The sequence below is a fragment of the Musa acuminata genome, chromosome BXJ2-2 (genome assembly GCF_036884655.1).
Source record: "Musa acuminata AAA Group cultivar baxijiao chromosome BXJ2-2, Cavendish_Baxijiao_AAA, whole genome shotgun sequence".
In the NCBI taxonomy this organism is placed as follows: Eukaryota; Viridiplantae; Streptophyta; class Magnoliopsida; order Zingiberales; family Musaceae; genus Musa; species Musa acuminata.
Genome location: NC_088339.1, coordinates 31,537,792 through 31,564,745, shown reverse-complemented (window position 1 = coordinate 31,564,745; position 26,954 = coordinate 31,537,792). Strand labels below are relative to the sequence as shown.

The following is a 26,954-nucleotide window of genomic DNA, read 5'->3' as shown; positions in this document are numbered from 1 at the left end:
TGTGATTTGTCACAGAAGATTCAATAAAACTCGAGCCTATCTTCTAGCCGACCTCTGGGAAAACGAAAGGACGTCCATACATCTCACTGCAATTTGCATGCGATAGGGGAAATCTGTCACTCGACATGTGACAGTATACATTACAATACAGGGTGAGATCCGGTCAACAGTTATGTCATATTGACTTCGTCAAAAATAATAGAGAGGGCCATCACCATTATCGGTGATCAGATCTGTTGTCTACCGTGGCGCCTATATCACCATCTAATTTAAGATAGAAGGAAAGACCACATTAAAGTTGCAATCAAATAGCGTCCATATATGACAGGGCCTTTGTTGCTGCTTGTACACACAAGATATTTAACTGTCCAATGATTTCTACCAGCACATACCGATAGAACAGGTGGCATACCGCAATAGGTAGAACCCACGCACATCATGAAGCTGCAGATTCCAAAGATGTTGGACGATCATGCTTGTTGACTCAACGCCAAAGACGAACAAGGAAAGATATACCGAAATCGGCGCCACGAAAGAACAACACCAGGAAACAGATGACGGGGAAGACGGTGAGCTCCAATACGAATGGAATCAAGTCCTTCGACTTCGTCTTCTGCCAGCCATATAATTGTAGGTAGATGTTGCAGGTGAACGCCACCAGAAAAGACAGCATCGCCAACCCAAACGACGAGCGGGCAAAGAAGTATTTGGTTGGGATGATACGACGGAACTGCTGCTCCTTGTACGGTGACATGGCGAGGGATAAGAACAACACCAGAGATGTGGCGGCGCATGACAACCCAAACACGTACGCATGTGAGAAGACCTTAAAAGCTGCCCTACCAAAGCAAACCGGGCTGCCGGTGGCTGGGTCCTTATCGCCGGGGACGGAGAAGCTCGACGCGAACACTATTTCAGCGACCAGCCCTGAACACGTCCTGCCCGTTTCCATTAGTTGACGTTTGCAACTCCTGAGCATCACTTGGTGACTCTCAGTAAACATCTCTTCTGCGGTCTTCGTTTGCGCGTTCCGACTGTGCACTAATTCCTTAGGAACCATATCTCTCACCGTCTGCATTCAAATGTCAGAAAACGATCAAATTTAGCACGCAACTCTGAGAATATATAGATTTTATTTGTATATTTGTTGGTTATTTTGTATTATGCGCGAAGAACCCACATCCGACACCGAATGCATGTCAAAGAATTGAATGGATAATACTTTTGAGAAGCATTTCAAAGAATTGGAGGAGGGGGGCAAAAAAGTTTAGAGACTTTACCTCAAACCACACTAAATCGTAATGCAGTTGCATTGCATCCGGTTCGTCTTGCGCTTCCTTTGCTACATCAGGGCTTCCACGTGAAGCAAGATGCAGGATGGTGTTCCCGGTTTTGGGGTCGATTTTGGGAAATAACCACGATGGTAAAATGGTTCTCATGTCCCTTATGATCTTGACAATCTCCTCGCGACGATACTTGACTGCGACTTGGAGAACATTATCTTGTCAACAGATGTTTTAGGTATTATGACAAATAGAGGATGCCCTTTGGGAAATATGGGAAAAGCAAAAGATCCTTCTTTTTTTTTTCAAAAAATCACCAATATAAATTTGTTTAGGAAATTAATAATCTGCTATAAAACTTGTTATGTAAAAACACTTTGGGAAGGTTGGTATAGATATCATCTTCCATGCATGCACTCTTTTAGAACAATAACAACTTACACAGCTTTAGAAGGTGGAAAAGGCTCCATCTGGCTGCATGGACAAAAAAAAATATGAATCATAATATAATATGATGACAACACACTTTCGCTTAAAGATGGATGTAAAAAATTGTAGGTAGAGAAGCGAGCACCTAAGATGCATATCAATTCCAATAGGTCCAAGAGAGTGTCATATTGAGGTGGGAATCTTGAACGAATTCCTCTCGACCTCTCCAGGGATTCGTAGTCACGTCGTGCATCCTGTTTTGTGGCTTCGGCTCGCTTTAGATTACAGTTTAAGAAACATTCATGTTAGATGGGACAAATATATATATATATATATATATATATATATATATATATATATATATTCATAATTATGGAATTAATCTGCCATGAAAAGTAAACATGATTCATATATAGGGAAGCACACATATACTGAGACAAATGTCGTCAGAGCTTCTGCATCTTTTTCGTCTGTCTTGCCACAGCCCTCTTCCGATGGAACCACTGAAGTGAAAACTATTATGAGCATTCAATTTGCTGTCTTTTTTATTTGATGTTGAGAGTTACATAAACATCAATATTGATGGATATTTTGGATGGGAATTCGTTCCATCCAAATGATTTATGTTCAGTAGGGTGAACTGGTTTTGTGGCATGCAGTTTGGGAGCAGATCTGAGCATTTTGTTAATAGCCTTTTAGGGGAAAATAAATTTAGAGTTTGAGAACACTTACTGTCATAAACGAAGGATTCGAAGAAGCCAAGGAGAGTGTGGCTTCGGAATAACCCGTGAATGGTCAACATTAGATCCAACGAGGTTACACCATGCTGATCGACGTTTGTGATCTGACCTGGATAATACCTTGCAATCTGCAATGCGAGCTCTGCACGCACCGAGATAATATATTTAAAATTCATCGGAGACAAAATCAGGGATAATATATATTAGATAAAGCGACAGGATGGAGGGGTGGTGATTAATGACAACTTGCCCGGCGCATTGCCCATGATGGCACAGTGCAGCATGGTGGCGCCGTCCTCCCTCCGGGCATCCGGTGAGCTTTCCTTGGACACCAGCAGCCAGAACATGTCCTGCAGCCCGTACAGGGCCGCCTTATGTAGCGGTATCTCCTGCTTCCGGTTCCGCACATGAACGAGATCTGGCACCCTGCGGATCAGCTCCGAGGCCACTGCTTTGTAGCCCATGGCGGCAGCTACGTGAAGCGCCGTGTCGCCGTCGTAGTTGGAGGCCGTGAGCATGTCATTTGATGATATTTTGTCGATGAGGCGGCAGGCGAGCTTGGGCTTCTTGCAGGCGATGACGAAGCTGAGCAAGGGGTCGAGCATGAGGTTCACGTGGTAATCCTGCTCCACCAGATGCAGGAGTTCGTCCACGTCCACGTTCTCACGGTGGATGAGCGAGTTCAGCCGGCGGAAGCGTGCCACGTCCAGGACATGCGGTGGCTCCTCTGATCCACCATCACCTGCGCCATCTGCAACGTGCGACGTCATAGGGAGAGACAGCAGTTTCTCTACTTTTCTCCCTGATCCGGTGCCTGCATCAGCAGCAAGCGTCGGCTTTTGGGTGCTGGAAGGAGGCCGTCATATACCAAACACGCCGAAGGGAGCCGCTCCTTTCGCTACGTTTTCACTGAAGATTTTCCTTAATAAAATAGAGAGATTTTCTCGTATAATTAAAAAATTATCATCATATTTAATGGCTACTGCTATCTTAACTGTTATCACCATATTCAATGGCTACTGCTATCGCTCACCGATCATATTTAATGGCCTCGGGAAGTAGGAGACGAGGTGATGGAGTGGGTCCCCATCGACCGACGTGTTTTGGATTATATGACTAGGAAGAGACAAACTTCATCAAGAATGAAATTGAACGACTCTTCTCTTATATGAATGTTCAACAAGAAGCATAAAATGTGTGGTATTTAATCAGTGGTTGCAGCAATTATATGACTAGGAATGAAAAGATATTTGTAAACTTTGATCACAACTTCTCTTCTCAAATAAAACTTGGAGATGGAAAACTACAAAAAAAATTCTCTCTTTCATGCAAGGTCAAACACATTGAAATTCATCATCACTTCATTAGAAACTTGATGAACAAAGATGAGATAGTTTTGAAGTTCACCAACACAAGTGATCAGTATGGGTAGTTCAAAAAGAATCTCAAGTGATCAGTAGTGCAGATTTCCTCACCAAAACAATTACACTAGAAAATTTTAAGAAGTTCAAAAAACATCTCAAAATTATAAATTAAGAAGGTGTTTTAAGGGCTAATGTATAATTACAGCATAGGTAATGGATGCAACTATCCTAATCTACGATTTTTATTCAAAATAATTATGCACAATACTCTCTTAGAAAATGGAGAACTTAGCCCTAATCTTATGTAACCAGCAATCAATGAACTATTCCCTTCTTCTATGAAATCTCTTCTTTTTCTTTTTTTTCCCAACACATCTATCATCAGCTATCAAAGCAAAATTATTTATTTGGTGGTTCAAATTGATCACTTTTAATCACAGGGCCATAGTGATTTTGGTTCACTTTCTAAATATGATTCAAAATTTAATATATGACAAAAAAATTAATATAAAAGAATGATAAAAGAAACCAATAATAAAATATAAATTTAAAAGGAATCAAAGCAAAGTATTTATAATTTTCACATTTCTTCATGAAAATCTTGAGGATAGTCATGCATATAGAAGTGTATTTATGCTTAAATGAGGACTGTGTGATTGGATGTATGAGAGCATTGGGTCAAAAAATGGACAAGGAAAGCTATATTAACCTTGTAGAGGCATTGATGCTCCTCTGAAAGACAATATGTATAGCAACTATCTCTTTATATTTATGGTCACCTAAGTTTGAAAGAGTCAGTTAAATACAGATTATAAATCGATGTGATTATGTCCTCTATGTACTATAATTTCAAGAAATCATTATCGGAATAACTTGTCTCCTACCTATCCCATGTATTCCAAGGAATGCCACTTATCTCCGTTAACCTTTTAGTGATTAGAATTTTTATCGATAATATAATGATATGTTTATATAAGGATGTCCTATATGTAATTTAATGTAATAAAAATAATTAAAAAAGCTTATTATAACATTAAAAGTAGAAAAATAAAAATGGAGAGATGGATAGAGGATTAGAAAGTACTTGAGAAAGGGCGAGCAGCACTTGGACAGATACAGAGAAAGGAATCAAAGGTGCCGACCAAACAATTGGCTTCGAAAGAGGTACTCGGCGATGGTGACCATTCCGTGCGTGAATCAGATAGATGTCCATAACCTTTGGCACCTCATAAACAAGCTTCTTCCTTTTTTCTAATGTTTTGTGGCTGTATTAGACTTGTGACAGGTCATTGAAATAGACGAGCATTGCTTGTGGTTAGTTTGTCTTCTTCACTCTCTGGACCACGATACATCTGTTTCTATCTTCTTTTCTTAAATGTTTTTTATTGACTCCAGTCATTTCGTTTGCCTGTGCAAACTTTGGTGGGCCAAAACTGTACGATTTGGACTATGCGATTGTCACAGAAGATTCAATAAGACTCGAGCCTATCTTCTAGCCGGTCTCTGGGAAAACGAAATGACGTCCAGACATCTCACTGCAATTTGCATGCGATAGGGGAAATCTGTCACTCGACATGTGACAGTATACATTACATTACAAGACAGGGTGAGATCCGATCAACAGTTATGTCATATTGACTTCGTAAAAAACAATAGAGAGGGCCATCACTATTATTGGTGACCAGCTCTGTTGTCTACAGTTGCACAGACATCATCTAATCGAAGATAGAAGATAAAAAACCACATTAAAGTTGCAATCAAATAGCGTCCATACACCACATGCCTTTGTCGCTGCTTGTACACACAAGATATTTAACTGTCCAATGACAACTACCGCCACATACCCCTAGTACAGGTGGCATACCGTAATAGGTATAACCCACGCACATCGTGAAGCTGCAGATTCCAAAGATGTGGACGATCATGCTTGTTGACTCAACGCCAAGAACGAAAAAGGAAAGATAGATCGAAGGTGAAGCCACGAAAGAAACAACACTAGGAAACAGAAGACAGGGAAGACGGTGAGCTCCAATACGAATGGAATCGAGTCCTTCGACTTCGTCTTCTGCCAGCCAAATAACTGTAGGTAGATGTTGCAGGTGAACGCCACCAGAAAATACAACATCGCCAACCCAAACGACGAGCGGGCAAAGAAGTATTTGATTGGGATGATACGACGGAACTGCTGTTCCTTGTAAGGTGACATGGCGAGGGATAAGAACAACACCAGAGATGTCGCGGCGCATGAAAGCCCAAACACGTACGTGTGTGAGAAGACCGTAAAAGCCCCTACCGTAGTAAACGGAGTTGCCGGTGGCTGGGTCCTTATCGCCGGGGACTGAGAAGCTCGACGCGAACACTACAGCTGCGACCAGCCCTGAACACATCCTGCCCGTTTCCATTAGTTGAACCTTGCAATTCTTGAGCAAAGCTTGGTGACTCAAGAGTAAACATCTCTTCTGCGGTCATCTCTTGCGCGTTTCGACTCTACACTAATTCCTTAGGAACCATATCTCTCACCGTCTGCATAAAAATGTCAGAAAACGATCAAATTTAGTAGGCAATTCCGAGAATGTAAAGATTTTATTTGTAGTTAATGTAGTTAGGGACTTGACCTCAAACCATCTTAATTCATCTTGCAATTGTAGAGCATCTTGGTTATGCTCGGGGGCATTTGCCGAAGCCAAGTGCAGGATAGTTCTTCCGGTCCTTTTGTCGACGCGGGACAGTAGCCAGAATGGTAGTATGGGATTCTTCCCCTGAGTCATCTCACGTATAGTTCTCACAATCTCTCGGTTACCATGCTCTATTGCTACTTGGAGAACGCTTCGGCCACGGGTGTCCAGGTACGCAGCTGCCTGCGGACACATTCGTAAGATCGTACTGACGAACTCGGGAATGCCCATTTGTGCACCCAAGATCAAGGGTGGCTCATTCCATCTTCTGGTAGACGCAGCCGGTGCGTTAAGTTGATCTTGTCGCGCACCTCTTTCTCGAAAGCCTGCTGCAGGAGCTCCGCCGTCACCTTGTTTTCTTCCCAGCACGTAGAACTCCATGTTTCTCGGGTCGCGGGCTAAAAATTCGATGAGTTCCAAGGCTTTTCTATGGGTTCTCTTAATCTTCTCCAGATGTCGGGTTCGAGGGTACACTGCATAACGCATTGCATCTCCAAATTAACATCAGAAGAAGTCAGCGACATGATCGTCCCATTTATGTTTTTCCGCAAATAAGCTATAATTATCCTTCATGTAAACTACTTGGTTTTGGAGAACTAAATTACAAGAAGCCTTTTCTATAGTACTTTCCTAATTTGCTAAAACTCGTAATGAAACAGTAGGACATGGCTCTAAATATCATCAATGTACTGTTTGGGAACAATTACTCACAGGTCTTTAAAATGATGAAGAGAAACAGACGAACCCGTTTGACTGCAAGGACAAAACGGAAAACATCAGCGTAATGAAACAGAACATGGATGACTACAAAAATTGTAGACAGAGAAGCTAGTAGGAGTGCCTGGGATGACTAATATGTTAACGAGAGTACAGCGGCAAGTTGGAAATCTTGAACGAATTGTTCTATGCCTCCCGAAATATTCGTGGTCATCTTGCTCTGTGGCTTCAGCTTGCTTGAGATTATATACATGTAGACGCCAAAGTGAGAAACAAATCAGGGAGACAATAGTGGACTATTGATATTGTGATGGAAAAGATGTTGATGATTTGAATCACATACACCGGCATCGTTGGAGCTTCCACCTGCCTCCTCTTCATCTCTTCGACGAGTCCTGTGTGAGTCCTTCTCCAAAGGAATAACTGAAATGTAAAATCAAAATGCTTGATGTTTAAGTTTCATCATAACTATATTTTTCTCAGAACAATTATAATTTTACTTCACATCGAAAATTAAAAGTAGACAAATACTAAGATTAATTTATAGAGATTTGATGAGTGTATTATTATTAATTTAAACTTAATTATTCAGATCAATGATCCAAGTTCAATGAAGTTACTAAGTCAATTATTCGGTTACATCATATTATATATATATATATATATATAATAATAATAATAATAATAATAATAATAATAAATCACCTAAAAGATTATTAGTAATTGGTTTCTATCACGCTCCTCTATTCAGAAATTATTTAGGAATGTTTTTTTTTTGGTAAATTCTAACTTTATCCTCCTATTCCAATTAATTTCGTTTCAAACTTTTTGAAATGATTCACTAAACCAGTTTGGATGAGGGAATCGGTTCGATGAACCGGTCAACCTTGTGTCGCTTCCTCTCCTCCTCCTTGAAGAAGAAAGAATAAGGGATAAAGGGTGACAACAAAAGGGCGAATTGAGGGAAGGAGGAGGAGACATGTGAAAGAATAAAGAACAGAGAGCAAACCAGACTCGACCGATTAGATTTGAATCGGTTTAACACAAAACCATATAATAAATCCAAAAAAATCAAGGGTATATGTGTTCCGATAATGAGAATAAAAACACCCCTACTCCACAAATTTGGACGTCGAACGATCGCTAAATTAAGGTAGTCGTTGGTAGGAAATGGAGTGAAAGAAATAGAGAAACAGGGGGGAGGGCGGGGCGCTGGGAAGTTGAAGGAAGAGGCGGGGCAGCACTTACAGTAATGGAGGATGGACTCGAAGCCGCCAAGTACCATTTGGCTTCGGAATAACCCCGGAACGGTCACCATCAGCTGCAACGGGGTCACCGCCGTAGTATTCCGAGATGTGATCAGCAATGGAAAACGCTCTGCAATCTCCAGTGCAAGCCCCGCATCGACTCACTCACCTTGATCACAGCAAAGATGCGGAAGCAGCATGATCAACATATAACACTTCAAATAAATAGGATAAAAACAAGATAAAGGCAGCTGGCCAGCGCCAGACCAACGAAACTGGTGATGATCGCTTACCCGGCGCGTTGCCCATGATGGCACAGTGCAGCATGGTGGCGCCGTCCTCCCTCCGGGCTTCCGGTGAGCTGTTCTTTTCCACCAGCAGCCAGAACATGTCCTGCAGCCCGTACAGGGCCGCCTTATGTAGCGGTATCTCCTGTTTCACGTTCGGCATATGAACGAGATCTGGCACCCTGCCGATCAGCTTCAAGGCCACTTCTTTGTCGTCCATGGCGGCAGCTACGTGAAGCGCTGTGGCGCCGTCGTAGTTGGTGGCCGTGAGCATGGCATCTGATACTTTGTTGATGAGCTTGGGCTTCTTGTAGGCGATGACAAAGCTGAGCAAGGGGTCGAGCATGAGGTTCACGTGGTAATCCTGCCTCACTAGATGCAGGAGTTTGTCCACGGCCACGTTCTCACAGTGGATGAGCGAGTTCAGCCGGCGGAAGCGTGCCACGTCCAGGGCATGCGGTGGCTCCTCTGATCCACCAACACCTGCACCATCTGCAGGCTGCGACGTCGTAGGGTTCAGCGGGTGGAAGCCTGCCAAGTCCAGGACATGCGGTGGCTCCTCTGGTCCACCATCACCTGCGCCATCTGCAGGCTGCAACGTCCAGGGCTGTTTCTCTATTTGTCTCCCTGATCCGGCGCCTGCATCAGCAGCAGGCATCAGCGTTTGGATGCTGGAAGGAGCCGCCATATCCAAAACACGCCAAAGGGAGCCTCTGCTTTCGCTACGATCTCACCGACCACTAAATATATAATGGCTACGGGGAGGAGGAGACGAGGTGATGAAGTTGGTCCCCATCGACCGACAGACGCCACCTTCCTCGGTTCCAGTTGATTGAGTAGCTTTGCTTCTTGACGGGGGATAGCTTCAGATTCTCTAGTCGAGCTGGCTAAAGATTACTTAGATCGTAATGATTGGTAATTATTCCAATGATTGATAATTTTAATTTTTTTTAATTTATTTAGTATATATTCACTACTTCTATCTGTTATTAAATATTTAATCTTACGATCACTTTCTCTTTCAATCAAAATTTTAAATTCTTTGTATTTGCCTACAACTTCTTTCTTTTCCTTTAACATATAAACCTAAGTTTACTTAAGAAAATATTTACTTCCTTCCTAGGGTCACAAACATTTAAGTGTACCATATTAAGTTGATGTCATTTTTTTTATTCTTCTTAGTTTAAAATATATTTTTTTCTTACTTTCGCATGACATATACTTCACATAACTTCGATGGACGATCAATTCTTAACAATCATATCACCATATTATACCATCAATCTCCTCTTTTAATGGTATGTATATCTTCACCACCAACTACTACTGCGTTTGGTAGCAGCACGAAGAAACTACAAGATGTTGAAATTAAACTTGTTCAAATGTTATAAAAGAATTCATTTCATCAAAAGAAAGGTTTATTGCATCAAGAGAGAGATTCATTAAGGGAGATTCATTACATCAAAAAATAGATTAAAAGTCTATGGAAGAATAAGTTAAATTGGTTATTGGTTCTTGAAATGCTCTCTTAAAATAGAATGATTCATCTTGAATACAATTAATGTAATGTATCTTTGGGGATTATATAAACCTTATATGTTGGATCATGAAAAATATAGAGTTTATGAAATTGTAAATAGTTTTCTTAAGAGAAATATAGAAGATTGAATTTTGTCCTACTCTTCCTCTATTTGATAACTCTATCATTTCTTCCTATCAAGTTCAACATTTGGTATCAGAGCATAGGTTAAGCTATGACCTCTTCCTCAAGTACCATCCAACTCCAGATCTCCAGATTGACAAAAAAAAATTATGATATATGGTGCATCCAAATGAAGGTTCTTCTAGGCTCCCAAGTTGTATGGGAGTTTATAAAAGATGAATTTGCTGAACCAAGTCCAGCAGAAGAAGGAGCAATGAATACAGAAGGAAGAAAACAACTCAAAAAAAGAAAGAAGAAGGAGAAAAAGACTTTGTTCACGATTTACCAAGGGCTTGATGATATAATATTTGAGATCATCACTCCAGCAAATACTTCAAAGGAAGCTTGGGAAATACTTCAAAAATCATTCGGTGGTGTTGATAAGATAAAAAAACTTCGTTTACAAGTTTTACGAGCTGAGTTTGAAAAATTACAACAAGTTACTTCTGAAACTATTTATGATTACTTCTCAAAAATCATTTCTATTGTTCATCAAATGAGACGAAATGGTGAACGAATAAGTGATAGAGTAATAGAAAAAATACTGAGATCTCTAGATCCAAAATATGATTTTATTGCTATTGCGAAAGAATCTAAAGATTTGAAAAAAAAAATCTTTAAAAGAACTTATGGTTCCCTTCAAGTTCATGAATAAAGAATTACAAAAAGAGGAGAAGACAAAACTATGGAGCAAGCACTACAAGCTAAGCTTGCTCTTGAAAATAAAGGAAAATCAAATTCTCAAAGAGGAAGAGGATAAGGATAAAAAGGAAGATGAGGCAAAAATCAACTAATCGAGAATCTCTAAACAATGAAGATGATGGAGAAAATTCTAGCCAAAGAGGCCAAGGTTATGGTTGAGGATATGCCCGAGGCCGTGGACATGGCAAAATCTTTAAAAGGTCTGAAATACAATGCTATATTTGCAAAATGTATGGACATTACTCTTATGAATGTTATTATAATCCTAATAATCAAGGTGATAAGACAAATTTTGTTGAGGAAGAAAAGAACGAAAATCAAATTTTACTAATGAGTTATGATAATTTGAAAGAGAATTAGTCTATGGCATAGTATCTAGATACATGAGCCTCAAATTACATGTATGGTATCAAAGAGCTATTTTCAGAAATGGATACAAGTTATTCCAGGAACATTACATTTGGTGATTTGTCTCAAAAACCAGTAAGCTTGGAACAATTGTTTGAAAAAGGTTATGATGTTGAGATAAAAGATATGACTCTCTCATGACAAGAATAAAATATTGATATCACATGTGAAAATGACAAAGAATAGAATATTTCCTCTGCATTTAAGTATTTTTTATTAATCAAATTGTTTTAAAGTTGATATTGAGGATATTTCTACACTTTGGCATTTTAGATATGGTCACTTAAATTTTAAGGCTTTGAAACTTCTAGAGAAGTATAATATGGTGATAGGAATACCAAAAATTGATCGCCTATTAAAATTATGTGAAGTATGTGTCATGGGTAAGTAAGAAAGAAAGCCTTTCAAAGTTAGAAGAACAAAAAGAGCATGGCATCGACTTGATCTAGTGCACTCAGATGTTTGTGGCCCTATCAATCCAGTATCACTTAGAGGAAGCAGGTATTTTCTTACCTTCACTGATGATTATAGTGGTAAAACTTAGGTTTACATGTTAAAAGAAAAGAAAGAAGTTTTAAGCAAATTTAAAGAATTTAAAGATTTGGTTGAAACACAAACTTGTAAGATTAAATGTTTAAGAACATATATCAAATGAATTTAAATGTTTTGTAGAAATAATGAAATTCTACATTAATTCACCATAGCATACACACCTCAACAAAACGGTGTCTCAGAAAGAAAAAAATAGGATTATCCTTAACATGGTCCGTTGCATGTTAAAGGAAAGAAAAATTCTTAAAGAATTTTGGAGAGATGCTGTTGCTTGTGCAGTATATTTGCTTAACAGGTTTCTGACAAAACGAATTAATAATGTTACACCAGAAGAAGCATGAAGCTTATAAAAACCAAGAGTTGATCATTTGAGAATTTTTGGAAGTATTACATTTGCCAAGATACCAAAAGAAAAGAGAATAAAATTGGAAGATAAAAATTAGAAATACATTTTGCTAGGTTATCCATAAAATTCCAGTGGTTACAAACTCTATAATCCTATCACAAATAAAGTTGTGATGTCAAGAGGTGTTGAGTTTGATGAACAACATATTTGAAATTGAAAAAGTGATGAGCAGCATAAGAAAGCTATAGCTTCAGAAGAAGATATAATACAAGCAAGCACCGAAGTCCAATTATAAGAAGGTCAAGAAAGCTATAGCTTCAGAAACTATAATACAAGCAAGCACCGAAGTTGTTTTGTCGGAATCATCACCTAGATCAGCTAAGTCACATGATTCAAGAAGTCCAATTATAAGAACGACAAGACTGATTCAGGAACTATATGATATGACTCGAAGAATTGATACCAACAATAATGAACTTTCTTTATTTTATCTTTTTGCATGATATGATTCATTAACCTTCGAAGAAGCTTATAGAGATGAAAAATGACAAGCTATGAATGAAGAGATTCATTCCATTAACAAAAATAATACATGGGAACTTACTACACTTCCAGAAGACCATCAAGCTATCGATGTTAAGTGGATCTTCAAAACAAAAAGAAATGCAAAAGCAGATGTGGAGAAATACAAGGCCCGATTGGTTGCAAAGAGTTATAAACAATAATATGGGATTAACTATGAAGAAGTATTTGCTCCAGTTGCTCGACTAGAGACGGTAAGATTACTTATCTCTTTAGCAGCTCAAATGAAATGAAAAATTTTACAAATAGATGCCAAATCAGTATTTCTTAATGGAGTTCTTGAAGAAGAGGTATATATTCAACAACTTCGAAAGAAACTTTGACATGTTAGATAAAACAAATTTAAGGGGAGAGAATATTGGAATTAAACTTATTATATTATAAAGAGATTCATTTCATCAAAAAAAAAGGTTCATTGCATTAAGAGGCAGATTCATTATATTAAAAATAAAAAATAGATTAAAAATCTACGGAAGAATAAGTCAAATTGGTTATTGATTCTTAAAAGGGTTTAGAATGATTTATCTTAAATATAATTAATGTAACGTATCTTTGGGGACTATATAACTCTATTCATTCTTCCTATCAAATTCGAACCCCTACTGCAACTATTGCTACTGCTCCTCGGGAGCATGGCGGTTTGGTTCTCATCGCTGGAAGCCCCGGAGATCCCTGGCACCCTAAGTTGTTCCCGTGCGTCCGAGAAGCACGGTGGCTGTGTCTTGGGCATGGGTGGATGGTGCCGTCGCCGGTGTCTCACGACCCGGAGGTCGAAGCATGCTTGTCCTCCCTACGCTACGTTGGCGGATGCGCTCGTTCCGTCTTCCGTTCCAAGTCCACGGGCACAATTAATCTGAGTCCACGGTGCTGCGGAGCTGTGCAAAGGATGGGCGAGCCCTGTTTTGCCAAAGTCTTCGGCAGCGATTACTTTGGTGATTCTTTTGCCCCTAAGATCAAGGAGTTCTGCGCCTTGCAAGCGTCTGCTGCAACTAGGCATTGGAGACACGCCTCCTTTGAGCAGGACTAAAGTGCCAAGGTAGTGGAATGTTAAGGAGAATTAAAGATTGAATCTTTTTTATTAGTGTTTCTTGTCATGACTAGTTGAACTTTTTGTCAGTCTGGCCAAAGAATATTTGGCCTCAAGGATCTCTGAGAATGTTCGAAGAAACTTCCCTCTTCTCCAGGTTGATTTGAAAGGTCCAATTATTGGTAAACAGAACTCTTATGGTTGCTCTGCTTCTTTTTTTTTTTTTGGCATTTGAGTTTCTTTCCTTTTATTTCTTAACAAGTGGTATTAAATGTCACACCCACACGCAAAAGTTGGACCAAAATTGGCACCACGGTAGAGGAGCACAATAAAGAAGACAGTGGGGAAGACGGCAAGCTCCAGTACAAGTTGAAGGATGTCCTTCTCATGTGTTGTCTGCCCGCCATATATCTGTAGGAAGATGCTGCAAGTGAACGCCAGCAACAAAGCCATCAGCAATCACTGTGATTGCATTGCTACCTCAAGCAATTAAAAGACAATCTTAAATTTTATATGGCGGAACTCTTCTCTTCCTGCTCTTCATGCATTAGTAACACATTAAAGTATAATGTACATTGCATTCCACATGTTAATACTAGTTGTCCTGTGCTACGAAGCACTACAGAAGTGTTTTCTCTTCTCTGCATCTTGTGATTCGAATGGCAGGTGGAAGAGGCGATCGATCGTGCCATAAAAGATGTGATGAGCAAGCCATGGCTCCCCCTTCCCCTCGGCCTCAAATCACCATCCGCCGAGGTGGTGCTCGCGGAGCTCCACCGGCAGGGCATCTGCACCATCCCTCCCTCCACCCCCTCGACTGATCCCCACTCCTGTGGCTGACTCCGCCGCCGGAGCTGGTGGGCTCGGCCTAATCATCGGTGGCTACGTGGCTTAATTCATCATCTCATGAGAGCATAATGGGGATTGTGGCTGTGAATACAAGTCTGCTGTTGTTAAACCAAGACATCGAGTCCTCATTTGTGTGACTCTGCATTATCCTTTTGGCCTCTCCCTTCAAGAATTATGTTATTTGTCAGCTTTCTGCAAGTAGTGTATTGCTACAAAGTGCATACATACCGGCAAAGATGACCGACCCTCTTAGGACATGTCTTGAATCATTGACGCAATTCGATTTTAATTTTGGATCGATTTATTTTTATTTGGATCAAATCATCATCACCCCTATCAATTTATATGATTGGTAAATCTAATCAGAAACAATACACAGAATCTGAGGATAAAAGAATTTGATCAAATTAATCCACTTTCTGTTTTATTTTTCTTCGTACAAATTGCTAACTCTTTGGGTATAATTGATGGATAAAGAAAAGGTCTACTACTAAGAAAATTAAAGACTACGCTTATCTTCCATCAGTCGACTCCGCCGCCTCATTTATGCGCTCCATATCGTGCCTCGGCGCATGGGACGGCGCATCGATGACAGCTTTCGTCGCCGCCCTCCCGGTGCCCCCGGGAGATTCCGTCGCCTCATCGAGCGTCTTCCTCCCACGCTATGAAAACGGGTCCTCGCGGTTGGCCGTCTCCAAGCCTTCCTGGATCGTCCGAACGGAGGTAAATCGCCATCGCGCCTCCTTTCCTTTTCCCTAAACCATTTGTGCCTTTATTCTGTGGTGTTCTCGTCGAGATTTGCTTTTAGTACGTAAAAGGAGAATCTTTACGGATCTAAAACGAGGTGACACCTCTAGGGCTCTGGTTTTTACAGCGAGGTGAGTAGTGCTATTCGATCAGGAGGATTGTGTAAGAACACTTTCTTGGTATGATTTCTATTCTCTCGTGTGGTTTACATGGTTATGGCCTCATTAGTCCTCTGTCTAAAGATACTCATGTTTGTGTTGGGGGCGTGTTGTGCCTTGAATGAATGATTATACAAGCCATTACGATGTTTAGGTTTGTGGCATAATAGAACTGCTGAATCCTGATGTTCATAAAATTCGATAGCAATTAGAGAATCTCTGATGTAAATCTGGACCTTTTTGAGTTGAATTAGAACACCTCATATATGTGATGATTACTAGGGCAAAAATTTAACGATAAGATTTTGGATTGCTATCGTTATTATTTCTATCCCTTCACAACTGAACAAATCACAAAACCTGCAAATTAGTTTAACAATGATATGATTCTGGGTAATTTGGTTGGTTCCATTGATTGTAGCTTGCTACAATGATTTGAAAAATCAACAATTTTACACTCTTTTTTGCTGGGAGTGTTTGTGATGTCCCTATGTATATGTTGTCCATTTTTATCATATTTCTATCATTTTTTACTGATGTTTGTAGATGCATAACAATGTTGTATAGTATGAACTTTTACCCCACTTAGGAGATATGGATTAATAGCACAAACTTGTTGTTAACTTCATACTACTTATAACAGATTATCACTTATAAAATAACTGTTTGATGAGTAAATTATTCATCACAAATTTTCATGACAAATGACACTTTGACCCACATTAAACCTTTTTCAGAGTATAGATCCCCCTTCTCAACAAGTTAAATACCACTCATTTCAAATTATGTAACCATGTTGCTTTAAAATTTTATAACAATTATTATCTGATTAGATAAAGATAGAAAAACATGGATTTGTTTACAGTAAAACCAAGTGAAAAAAAGATAATCAATAAAAGATGAACAATACACGGAACTTAATATATGAGCTTTTTTGGGATTTTCACAAAATTTGTAAGCTTCAAATTTTTTAACATCTACATACAGTATAATAAAAAAAAAAGAGTAAAAAGTAAAAACAATGCCTTTCTTAGATTTTTGGCATTGATTATAAACTTAGAATCATAAACTCTTTGCTTCTTTTACCACATCCAATTGCGCTGGCCTTTCATTTTAGAAGAAAACTGAACAATCTGCTGCAATTAATTCGGACCTGTTACTGGAATCTTACGTATATTTTCAAGGGATCACCAACAGATCGTTAAGTTCTGAACATGATCAGTCTTTAACCATGAGTTCCTTGCATCCTATTTGTTTCAAGTAGTTCTGATCTGAATGATGCTCTATGTCAAAGAAAAGCATGAAAAATCATCCTCCAATGCTTTGACTCTATTAAAAATTTTATTGTCTTTCATGAGGAAAATAAATTTATTATTTTATTATCCTCCATTCCACTAGTCAGGTTAGTTATCCACTAGTTTCAGATCCAATTTGTAATCAACATATTATATAATGTAAGCATGTTGATAAGATTGCGCTGAGTATTAAGATCATGTCAAACTGTTTGCATGTATGTTTATCTGGTCTAATTCATTCCTGATTTAGATAAAATTGTTATTCAAGGTGCATAAAGAACAAACAAGACCACAACTAGACGCATAAGGAAGTCAAATGAAGACATTTGTGACCTTTATCTTTATAAGAATTTGACATGAAGGATTTTTGTTTTTTTTTTTTTTTTTTGCAAAAGAGGAATTAAAAAGCTTTACTATGAGGTCGAAGGGACATGAAGGAATGATAGACGTTAAACATGTATTTGTTAATGTTACACTTTATGCCAGTTATTGATTACATGAAACTGTGCATTAAATATGTTAGTTGTCTTACTTGAAACTTGTCTTATTATAACTAGTGTTGCTTATATCAATAGAAACACTTTTTTTTCAGTTATATCAATCGGAAAAATTGGCTAATTTGATAGACCATGACTAACGACCCATGGGGATGGCAATGGGTGGGGTACTCTTGAACTTTCATTGTGCTCTCTAATCAACTACCTACTCTCTCACTTGAACCTATTCCATTTGGATTCAGGCACCCACTTTCCTACCTGACCCATCCCAAACCTGATAACGAGTAGTCAAACTCGATTAAAGCTGGTTAGAAAGGTGTGGGCATCCTGGAGAAACCTGACCTGCTTAAACCAAGAAGGTTAAGCTGGTGGGTGCCTAAAAACGAGCAAGGGGTGCCTGTAAAACCTCACCTTTTGTTGGCAATATACCTATCCAGTCAAGTGCTTATCAACTAATATATTGACAAACAAAGACCAATCTGTAGCATAATCCAACAAGTAAAACAAATCATATGCTTTGGGTTAAGCGAGAATAGAGGATAGGGTTAAAGCATTGGAAAGATTGTGTTGAGTAATATGAGGTGAAAAATCTACTAAACCCCCATTTGGATTCAGGTAGTGGGTACTCAATGATTAAAACCCATACTCATCAAAAACCTGGATTAATATTTACTTTGCTATCCGAACCTACCCATACCCATTTAAGGGTATCCAAACGCAGTTTAAGTGAGGTCGCACAGAAGCAGGTACCTGGAAAAATCTGATCTGCTGCCATCTTTAGTGACTTGTGAGTATCTCTTGCAAGAATCACTATATTTTAGCATGGGGGCATAAGTGGGTACTTTTTCTTTTATTGCATGAGTCTGTGCCTTGCTGGTCAACATGCCTCTATGCCAGTTGACACTAGTAAAAAAATTACTGTTATATATCAGCAACTTTGGGATGGTCTAATTTGGAAAATGTGGATCTCTTTGGCATGATCCTTTCCAATGTGCTGACATGTGGTGATTGGCACAACAATCTTGGTTTCTTTTGAAGAGTTTTTTCCTGGGTTTCCTATGACATTATTTTATTTGTTAGTTTTTGTGATGTCAACCTGAAGAAGAATGGGGTTCCAAATTTGGTTACACATAATGTGTTTAAAGCAACTCTTGTAGTTGTTACCTCTGGGTTAGATGTGGCAGATACTCACCATAAAGTATTTGGTTTCTATCAAATAATGCATCTAGTTGTCTACCCTTCAAAAGAAGACTTTTTTCTCTCTCTTCTGTTCATGTTATTGTGTTTGTGGTAGTTGGCTCAATATGGAGTGAGTCTGACATCTTAGTTTGGAAAGCATGAGTTATGGTATTTGAAGGATCGCAACGATAGGATAGTAGTATCCATTGACATATTCAAGCCTTGAAATAGATTTGAGATCTATATTGGAGAAATGAACAGGCAGTGAAGTTAGATTTAGACCCAAATTCCGGATAACTTTTTGTCTTCTTGCAACAAATTTTTTAAGATACCAAGTCCTATGCTTATATAACAAGTTTTCTGTTTTACCTTCTTGCAGTCAAATGTTAGGAGAGAGAAAATGAAGAGACCAGATCCGCCATGTGTGGTCTGTGATGGTAGTGGGAGAATTGATTGCCACTATTGTCGAGGAAGAGGTCTCTCAAAGATTTCGTCCATTCTATACTTGCACAAGTATAACAGATTTTGACCTATCTTTTTCGTCCATTTCTCATGCTATGACTTGATTTATGCAGGCAGGACGAACTGCCTGGATCTGATCATGCTCCCTAAAGGAGAATGGCCTAAATGGTGAGTCACCTAGTTAATACGTTTGTTCGTACACGGTTTGCTTCAGGCATGTTACATCTGATGAGCTGGTGCCGAAAAACCATTGACCTGCTGCAGGTGCAAGGTCTGTGGCGGAAGCGGACTTGGCCACTGTAACCGCTGCCTCGGAACAGGAGAATACCGAGATGTAATGGGATTTCATTTTATGAAGAATAATAGGGATTCAACATGATTAAGCAACCGTATCAGGTACAAACATACGTGCTAAGTAGACAATCCTTCAAGTTTGTCGCAATGTTGTCATTCGATATAATTGTTTGGCTATATCCGAAGAGGAAGTGACCATAATCCTTCGATAGATGGTCAATGATGTGTCGCAGGGAAAGCAGATGCGAGTAGTGCAAATACACCCTCGTGACAATTTCTCGAGGTTGGGCAGAAGAATAGCATCACTGGTTATCCGATATGAATGCTTCGAGTGAACCTCTGCTTTGTACACATTGAGCCTAACGAAAAAGTTGGTGGCGCAGGTGAGCTTGAACGCATTGGTTGATGGTTATATTTTGGTCAGCATATGACATGATAAAAATAAAAATAACAAACAAGTTAAAACATATTAAATAAATTAAATTGCTTTTTTTTTTTCTTTTCAGAATATAGCTTCTACGTATTGTATTCTAAAATAGTTCACCAAAATTATACTGTAATAAAGTCATAAGCATAGTGTAATATCTGAATATTCAAGCCATGACAACTGAAAAGTCAGATATCGACCATAAAATTTCACATGCAAACTCGAAACACATTGACATCCAGTTTTGTCCACTCAGAACTGCTGGTACATAAACGTATCTATGATTATTGAATTGCTAGAACTCGCAAATCTAGTAAAAGCACGCACAACAATACAGATCGGAAGAACATAAGAAATTATCATATCAGGCTGGCTGCTGGATAGATGTGGAGGGATGGTGCATGCTTACAGACACTTTAAATAAAACGACGAAATGTACCAAATATGGCGTCAGGAAAGAAGAGGAGGAGGCAAGTGAGAACTGGACAGACGATGATCTCCAGCATGAATGTGATCTCTTGCTTTTCCTTTGCTCCCTCCACGCCATATATCTGCAGGAAAGTGTTGAATGTGAAGGCCAGCAACAGAGTCCCCAACGCCATGTTATATGTGAGGCGGGCTAAGAAAAACTTGGTTGGGATGGCACGGCGGAACTTCTGCTCCTTGTACGATGAATTGACGAGGGACAGCAACAGGAACAGAGATGTAGCCGCGAATGACAACCCGATCACGTATGTGTATGACAAGGCCTTGAACATGCGTGAATCGCCAGTTTTTGGATCGTCGGTGTGGGAGAAGGAGGAGCTCATGGCGAAGACCACAGCTGCCACAGCGCTTGTACATGTCTTTGCAATCCCCACTAGTTGTTTCTTGCAACTCTTACGCATCTGTTTGTGGTTCGAAGTAAAGAGCTCTTGCGCTGTCTTTCCTTTCTTATTTCGACTATGCACTAGTTCTTTAGGAATACTTGATTGCACCATCTGCATGCGTATAAATGCTACATGAATGAATCAACTTGATCAATATGCAACTTTATGATGATTACTATTCGTTTCACGAATTGTGCTGCTACCATCACATGGTTATCATAGCTTTTCTTGGAATAAATTTTATACATATGTGTCCGTCTTCGTATCTGCCAATGCAATAAGTACCGTGTTTGGTTTTTAATCCTCAAGAGAGCACCATAAGAATCACATCTTAATTAATTAAAGAGTTGCATTGTGTGGAGCAGTAAGGAAACAAAGGAAGAAATATTATCGGAACTATATAAGAGTCTTATTGATTTAGGAGATGTTAAGAAAAAAGTTTAATTATCCAGGTTTAGGATTTAGATGAGTCCTAATCTATTCTCATAAGAGAGAGAGAGAGAGAGAGAGAGAGAGAGAGAGAGAGAGAGGTTTATTTCACTAATAAAATAGTTTTATTATTTATTTGTCAAGTCATTCCATTAGTATTTGGATTCCTATCCACTCATTTTGGATCCTGGTTCTCGCTAAGATACAAGGACCAAAGAGAGAAGGGAAAAAGTAGTATTTGTTGGTTATTTTGTATAATGAATGAAGAACCCACGTCCGACACCTAATGCATGTCAAAGAATTGAACGGATAAATACTTTTGAGAAGCATGTCAAAGAATTGGAGGAGGAGGAGGATGAGGGGGGCAAAAAAGTTTAGCAACTTTACCTCAAACCATACTAAATCGTAATACAGTTGCATTGCATCCGGTTCGTCTTGCTCTTCCTTTACTACATCAGGGCTTCCAACTGAAGCAAGATGCAGGATGGCGTTCCCGGTTTTGGGGTCGATTTTGGAAAATAACCAGGATGGTAAAATGGTTCTCATGTCCATTATGATCTTGACAATCTCCTCGCGACGATACATGACTGCGACTTGGAGAACATTTCTGCCCTTCGTGTCCAGGTAGGTTGCTGACTGTGGGCACACTCGCAGGATCTTGCCGACGAAATCATGAAGGCCCATTTGTGCACCTAAGATCAAGGGTGGTTCGTTCCATCTGTCTTCCGAGCTAGGTGACAGTGCCTTTAACACTTTCTCCACACTCTGAGCCGCCTCTTCGATTGCAATTGAGACCGGTGTTTCCGGTTCCTCCGACACTAACTTGTAGAGCTTATTTGTCATCCTCTTAATGAGCTCTTTCACTGCAGCTGGGGCTTCCGTGTCCCTTTTTTGGGCATCACCTTCTTGTACAGACTCCGGTGGACCAAGCTCTCGTGAAGCAAATGTACTACCTTTGATGGGAACTTTTCCACGCACAAAGAACTGGAAGTATCCTTCTATGGCTAAGTATTCGATGAGGTGCATAGTTTCTGTATGGTTGTTCTTCTTCCCCTCCAGACGTTGGACTCTCGGCGACACTGCACCCGTGCATGCATTTCAATTATCATTAATCATGTAACGTAAAGACCTAACATAAATTATTTTTAATTTTTATAAGCGATTCATCATTTGCTAAGAAAAGTATAGGTGTAAGAACTGTTAACTCACATTGCCTTATAATGTTATAAACCAATCGCAGAATCCAGCCAGCTGCAGGACAAAATGCATGCATAAATCAGTGTAATCCTACATTTAATAACCATAACATGATAGATTAAGAACCTTTCACTTTACGATGGAACGAGTACCTGGGATGCTGATCAACTCCAACAGGTCGAAGAGAGTGCTGTAGTTTGATGGGAATTTTGAGCGAAAAGTCATCGGCGAGTGGTCAACGTCATCGTCTTGTGCTACTCCAATGCGCTTGAGATTGCATGTGCGTGCCACAGAGAGAACCGAATCAGAGAGCTAAACGTAAACGATGTACTAATGATACGAAGCAATGTCATGTAAAAACTCATTCATGCATAAGCCACATACAGATCCGTTGAGTGCCACCTCTTCATCCCTTTTGTTCATTTTACTCGAGTCCTCGTCCAAGGGAATCCCTGAAATGTAAAACCAAAGAGCTCTACGAATATTCTTATGCACATTTTAATTGATTTTTTAGCCTCATCGTCGATGAGAATTATTGCTGTATGTACAGAAAAAGGAGTCGAGGCGGGTAGCACTCACATTTGTAGATGAAGGAGTCGAGGGCCTCAAGAAGTGCTTGGCTTCGGAATGCCTCTGGAATGGTCACCAACAGCTGCAGCGGAGTGAGGGCGTGCTCATTCCGGGATTCGATCTGAATTGGATAAGTCTTTGCGATCTCCAAGGCGAGTACTGCAGGCGTACCGAGATGCTAATTGAAGTTGAACTGTGTAAAAGGGAAAGAGGATGTAGCGATAGTTACCCGGCGCATTGCCCATGATGGCACAGTGCAGCATGGTGGCGCCGTCCTCCCTCCGGGCTTCCGGTGAGCTGTTCTTTTCCACCAGCAGCCAGAACATGTCCTTCAGCCCGTACAGGGCCGCCTTATGTAGCGGTATCTCCAGCTTCCCGTTCCGCTCATGAACGAGATCTGGATTCCTACGGATCAGCTCCGAGGCCACTTCTTGGTCGTCCATGGCGGCAGCTACGTGAAGCGCCGTGTCGCCGTTGAAGTTTTTGGCCTTGAGAATGTCATTTGATGATATTTTGGCCATGAGGCGGACGGCGAGCTTGGGCTTCTTGCAGGCGATGACGACGCTGAGCAGCGGGTCATTCATGAGGTTCACGCGGTTATCCCGCCCCACAAGATTCAGAAGTTCGTCCGCGTCCACGTTCTCACGGTGGATGAGCGAGTTCAGCCGGCGGAAGCGTGCCACGTCCAGGGCATGCGGTGGCTCCTCTGATCCACCATCACCTGCGCCATCTGCAGGCTGCGTCGTCGTAGGGTTCAGCGGGTGGAAGCCCGCCAAGTCCGGGACATGCGGTGGCTCCTCTGATCCACCATCACCTGCGCCATCTGCAGGCAGCCACATCATAGGGAGAGACAGCAGTTTCTCTACTTTTCTCCCTGATTCGGTGCCAGCATCAGCAGCAAGCGTCGGCTTTTGGGTGCTGGAAGGAGGCTGTCATATACAAAACACGCCGAAGGGAGCCGCTCATTTCGCTGCGTTCTCACCGACCACTAAATATATAATGGCTACGGGGAGGAGGAGACGAGGTGAAGGAGTTGGTCCCCATCGACCGACAGACGCCACCTTCCTCGTTCCCATTTGATCGAGTAGCTTTGCTTCTCATTGGGTAATAGCTTCAGATTCTCTACTCGGGCTGGCTAAAGATTACTTAGATCGGAATGGTTGGTAATTATTCCAATGGTATTAAAGTGCAAAAAGGCGATTCTCCCCCTCACGTCTGCATCTTTCGTTCTCTATACAAAAGCAAAAGTAGGCAACATGACGGCTTTTTGCTTAATTAAGCTGAAGGCTTTAAATAAAAAAGGAAGACTCCACGCACTCATGCCTTCGTGAAGGTCTTTCTAAAGATTATTTTTGATATCTTGTACGATGTTTCTCAACCCTCTTTTATGATCGTTAGACTATCAAACTATAGTAAATCAAGTTAGAATCTTCTGTGTTACTTAGGAAGGGGAGTGGCCCTTCAATCTTTCTCCTTATCACCTCCGACCCAATGGGTGACTTTTATGCCCATGCATTACTCAATAAATAAATTTATTTAAAAATCATAATTCTTCTATTTAGGATCACATCTTTCTACTTTTTTTGTTAATTTCTTAAATTAGCGAGCCCAGCAAAAATTACATTTATATATTATGCATCTGTGGGTGCATAATATATAAATCCAATTAACAATTTATCAAAATAATTCGTAACATTGATTAAAGTTACCAAATATATGGAGTTTATATAATCTTCATATATATATTACACTAATTATATTTAAAATAAATTATTCTTTTTAAGAAACTTTTTCAAGAATCAATAGTCAATTTAGTTTATCTTTTTATAAATATTTTATTTATGAATCTTTTTTTGATACAATACAATGAAATAAGATTATATCTTTTATAGATATTTAATCTATTTTTTCCCTTAATAAAATAGTATTGTGTCTCAGAGTAATCTCGCGTATGGTTTCTACGATCGATGACCACTTGGAGAACGCTTCTACCATCGACGTCTAAGCAGGTTGCATCCTGTGGAGATACCTTTAAGATCGTCCTGACGTACTCGGGAAGGCCTATTTGGGCGCCCAAGATCCAGGGCGGTTCGTCCCATCGTCTGGCGGACTGTTCGTCCCATCGTCTGGCAGACTCAGCTGAGAGTGCCCCCATAGCGTCCTGCGTACGCTTACGCAGCTCCTCCGCTGTGATTTTGTCATCGTTGTGCGATGCAAATTCGAAAAGCTTTTCCGCAAACGTAATGACCAGCTGATCTCGTCGCTCTCCTCTTTCTCGGTGTCGTTCACCACCGGCTTCTGGTGGGCGTTCAATACCTGCTAAAACTTGCCGATGTCATCAGTCGTATGTGTGTGGCCGCCGCCTGTATTGGTTCCCCGGGCGAAGAAATCCACGTATTCTTCTTTGTGGACTAAAAAAGTTGCAGAGCGTCTCTGTGGGTTCTCTTTATCTCCTCCAGACGTCGGATTCTTGGGGAAACTGCATAATGCATTGCAGCCACAATAACATCAGAAGACCCCAACAAATCAATGCTTTACAGTAATCAAGCAATTCTCAAATACACTAATGTATAAGTCACTCAGGTTGCATTAAAATGTTGAAAAGAAACAGTTGAATCCATCTGGCTGCATAGGTAAAACCATAAATCAGTGTAATCCAATTAACGTAAACGAAATTTAAGAGAGAAATTTAATGCAGCCAGCCCATGAGATGAAGACAAGTAACGTCATCTAAAGATCCATCTCCTCTGTTGATTGTATGTATATCTTCTCCACCAACTACTACTGCGATTGGTAGCAGCATGAAGAAACTGCAAGAGCACCTTCTGCAACTGCTGCTACTGCTCCTCGGGAGCATGGCGGTTTGGTCCTCACCGTCGGAAGCCCCGGAGAACCCTGGCACCCTAAGCTTGTACCCGTGCGTCGGAGAAGCACGGTGGCTGTGTCTTGGGCATGGGTGGATGGTGCCGTCGCCGGTGTCTCACGACCCGGAGGTCGTAGCATGCTTGTCCTCCGGACGCTACGTTGGCGGATGCGCTCGTTCCGTCTTCCGTAGCAAGTCCACGGGCACAATTAACCTGAATCCACGGTGCTGCGGAGCTGTGCAAAGGATGGGCGATTCCTGTTTTGCCAAAGTCTTCGGCAGCGATTACTTTGGTGATTCTTTTGCCCCGAAGATCAGGGAGTTCTGCGCCTTGCAAGCGTCTGCTGCAACTAGGCATTGAAGACACGCCTTCTTTGAGCAGGACTAAAGTGCAAGGTAGTGGAATGTTAAGGAGAATTAAAGATTGAATCTTTTTAATCAGTGTTTCTTGTCATGACTCGTTGAACTTTTTGTCAGTCTGTCCAAAGAACATTTGGCCTCAAGGATCTCTGAGAATGTTCGGAGAAACTTCCCTCTTCTCCAGGTTGATTTGAAAGGTCTAATTATTGGTAAATGGCCAGTTTTCTGTCGTCATCGATTCTGAACTTAAAGAAGTCGTATGTTGTTCGACTAAATTGATCATTAGCTTCCTTGGTCATTCTGACACAATAATCACTCACGACGGTAGCGACACGAAGAGGCGTGTCGTCAATGTAATTAGGGATGTCGAGCTTGTCCTCCAGTAACACCGTAATGATATGGATCGTTAGTCCGGGTCGGTCTTCCTACAAGCGATGTCGATATGAAGCAGTTTCGTTTATGAGGTTGACTGGGCGGCCACCATGCTCGCTCGTGGCCACATCGAGGAGCTCCTTTTTCCTCTGGTCATGAATAAGGGAGGGCAACCAGTGCAAGCATTTGACGTTCCATGGTTCATCCTCCTCGTAACGAGCCCTATCGTAATGTGTCGGTGAGATGATATAGTCCCAAGACGTCCGTCTTTCTTAGATCATCTTTTCTTCATATTCTTTTATATGACCATCTAGATTGATGATTA

General features: G+C 40.5%; 4 protein-coding genes across 10 annotated transcripts; 1 reads left to right on the top strand and 3 right to left on the bottom strand.

Annotated features, from left to right (window-relative positions):
* Positions 1-275: 275 nt before the first annotated feature.
* On the bottom strand, positions 276-3,381 carry LOC103976205 (uncharacterized). 5 transcript variants are annotated; one of them, XM_065096807.1, is made up of 7 exons: positions 2,703-3,381; positions 2,445-2,594; positions 2,139-2,227; positions 1,858-1,987; positions 1,725-1,757; positions 1,281-1,486; positions 276-1,072 (listed from the first exon to the last, which is right to left on the bottom strand). In XM_065096807.1, the coding sequence occupies exons 1-7, from the start codon at positions 3,220-3,222 to the stop codon at positions 485-487; spliced, it is 1,716 nt and encodes a 571-aa protein (XP_064952879.1). In that variant the 5' UTR covers positions 3,223-3,381; the 3' UTR covers positions 276-484. The 5 variants fall into 5 exon arrangements, with proteins under 5 accessions (XP_064952879.1, XP_064952881.1, XP_064952882.1 ...); XM_065096809.1 differs by having other exon boundaries at positions 2,145-2,227; XM_065096810.1 differs by having other exon boundaries at positions 2,139-2,215; positions 2,703-3,380.
* A 2,163-nt stretch (positions 3,382-5,544) lies between these two features.
* Positions 5,545-9,433, bottom strand: LOC135606059 (uncharacterized). Its single transcript, XM_065096813.1, has 6 exons — positions 8,749-9,433; positions 8,457-8,624; positions 7,552-7,631; positions 7,203-7,444; positions 6,432-6,964; positions 5,545-6,339 (listed from the first exon to the last, which is right to left on the bottom strand). Exons 1-2 carry the CDS (start codon positions 9,428-9,430, stop codon positions 8,617-8,619), a joined length of 690 nt encoding a protein of 229 aa, XP_064952885.1. The 5' UTR covers positions 9,431-9,433; the 3' UTR covers positions 5,545-6,339; positions 6,432-6,964; positions 7,203-7,444; positions 7,552-7,631; positions 8,457-8,616.
* A 5,875-nt stretch (positions 9,434-15,308) lies between these two features.
* Positions 15,309-19,940, top strand: LOC135606060 (uncharacterized). 3 transcript variants are annotated; one of them, XM_065096815.1, is made up of 6 exons: positions 15,309-15,633; positions 15,768-15,836; positions 19,166-19,262; positions 19,362-19,416; positions 19,513-19,644; positions 19,776-19,940. In XM_065096815.1, the coding sequence occupies exons 1-5, from the start codon at positions 15,457-15,459 to the stop codon at positions 19,625-19,627; spliced, it is 513 nt and encodes a 170-aa protein (XP_064952887.1). In that variant the 5' UTR covers positions 15,309-15,456; the 3' UTR covers positions 19,628-19,644; positions 19,776-19,940. The 3 variants fall into 3 exon arrangements, with proteins under 3 accessions (XP_064952887.1, XP_064952886.1, XP_064952888.1); XM_065096814.1 differs by having other exon boundaries at positions 15,327-15,633; positions 19,755-19,940; XM_065096816.1 differs by lacking the exon at positions 15,768-15,836 and having other exon boundaries at positions 15,391-15,633; positions 19,755-19,940.
* Positions 19,941-20,385: 445 nt separating this feature from the next.
* LOC103976199 (uncharacterized) lies at positions 20,386-24,093 on the bottom strand. Its single transcript, XM_065094513.1, has 7 exons — positions 23,264-24,093; positions 23,044-23,193; positions 22,849-22,916; positions 22,617-22,731; positions 22,477-22,518; positions 21,655-22,346; positions 20,386-20,949 (listed from the first exon to the last, which is right to left on the bottom strand). Exons 1-7 carry the CDS (start codon positions 23,874-23,876, stop codon positions 20,386-20,388), a joined length of 2,244 nt encoding a protein of 747 aa, XP_064950585.1. The 5' UTR covers positions 23,877-24,093.
* Between the last annotated feature and the right edge of the window lie 2,861 nt (positions 24,094-26,954).

Coding starts and splice junctions, on each gene's coding strand:
- LOC103976205 (XM_065096807.1), bottom strand. CDS start 3,222: ATGACGTCGCACGTTGCAGATGGCGCAGGTGATGGTGGATCAGAGGAG. Junction 2,595..2,702: donor CATCATGGGCAATGCGCCGG/GCAAGTTGTCAT, acceptor CGGTGCGTGCAG/AGCTCGCATTGCAGATTGCA. Junction 1,487..1,724: donor TTTCCACCTTCTAAAGCTGT/GTAAGTTGTTAT, acceptor ATGTTCTCCAAG/TCGCAGTCAAGTATCGTCGC.
- LOC135606059 (XM_065096813.1), bottom strand. CDS start 9,430: ATGGCGGCTCCTTCCAGCATCCAAACGCTGATGCCTGCTGCTGATGCA.
- LOC135606060 (XM_065096815.1), top strand. CDS start 15,457: ATGCGCTCCATATCGTGCCTCGGCGCATGGGACGGCGCATCGATGACA. Junction 19,263..19,361: donor CCACTATTGTCGAGGAAGAG/GTCTCTCAAAGA, acceptor TGATTTATGCAG/GCAGGACGAACTGCCTGGAT. Junction 19,417..19,512: donor AAAGGAGAATGGCCTAAATG/GTGAGTCACCTA, acceptor GACCTGCTGCAG/GTGCAAGGTCTGTGGCGGAA.
- LOC103976199 (XM_065094513.1), bottom strand. CDS start 23,876: ATGATGTGGCTGCCTGCAGATGGCGCAGGTGATGGTGGATCAGAGGAG. Junction 22,519..22,616: donor GGAGTTGATCAGCATCCCAG/GTACTCGTTCCA, acceptor TTTGTCCTGCAG/CTGGCTGGATTCTGCGATTG. Junction 20,950..21,654: donor ACGATTTAGTATGGTTTGAG/GTAAAGTTGCTA, acceptor ATACGCATGCAG/ATGGTGCAATCAAGTATTCC.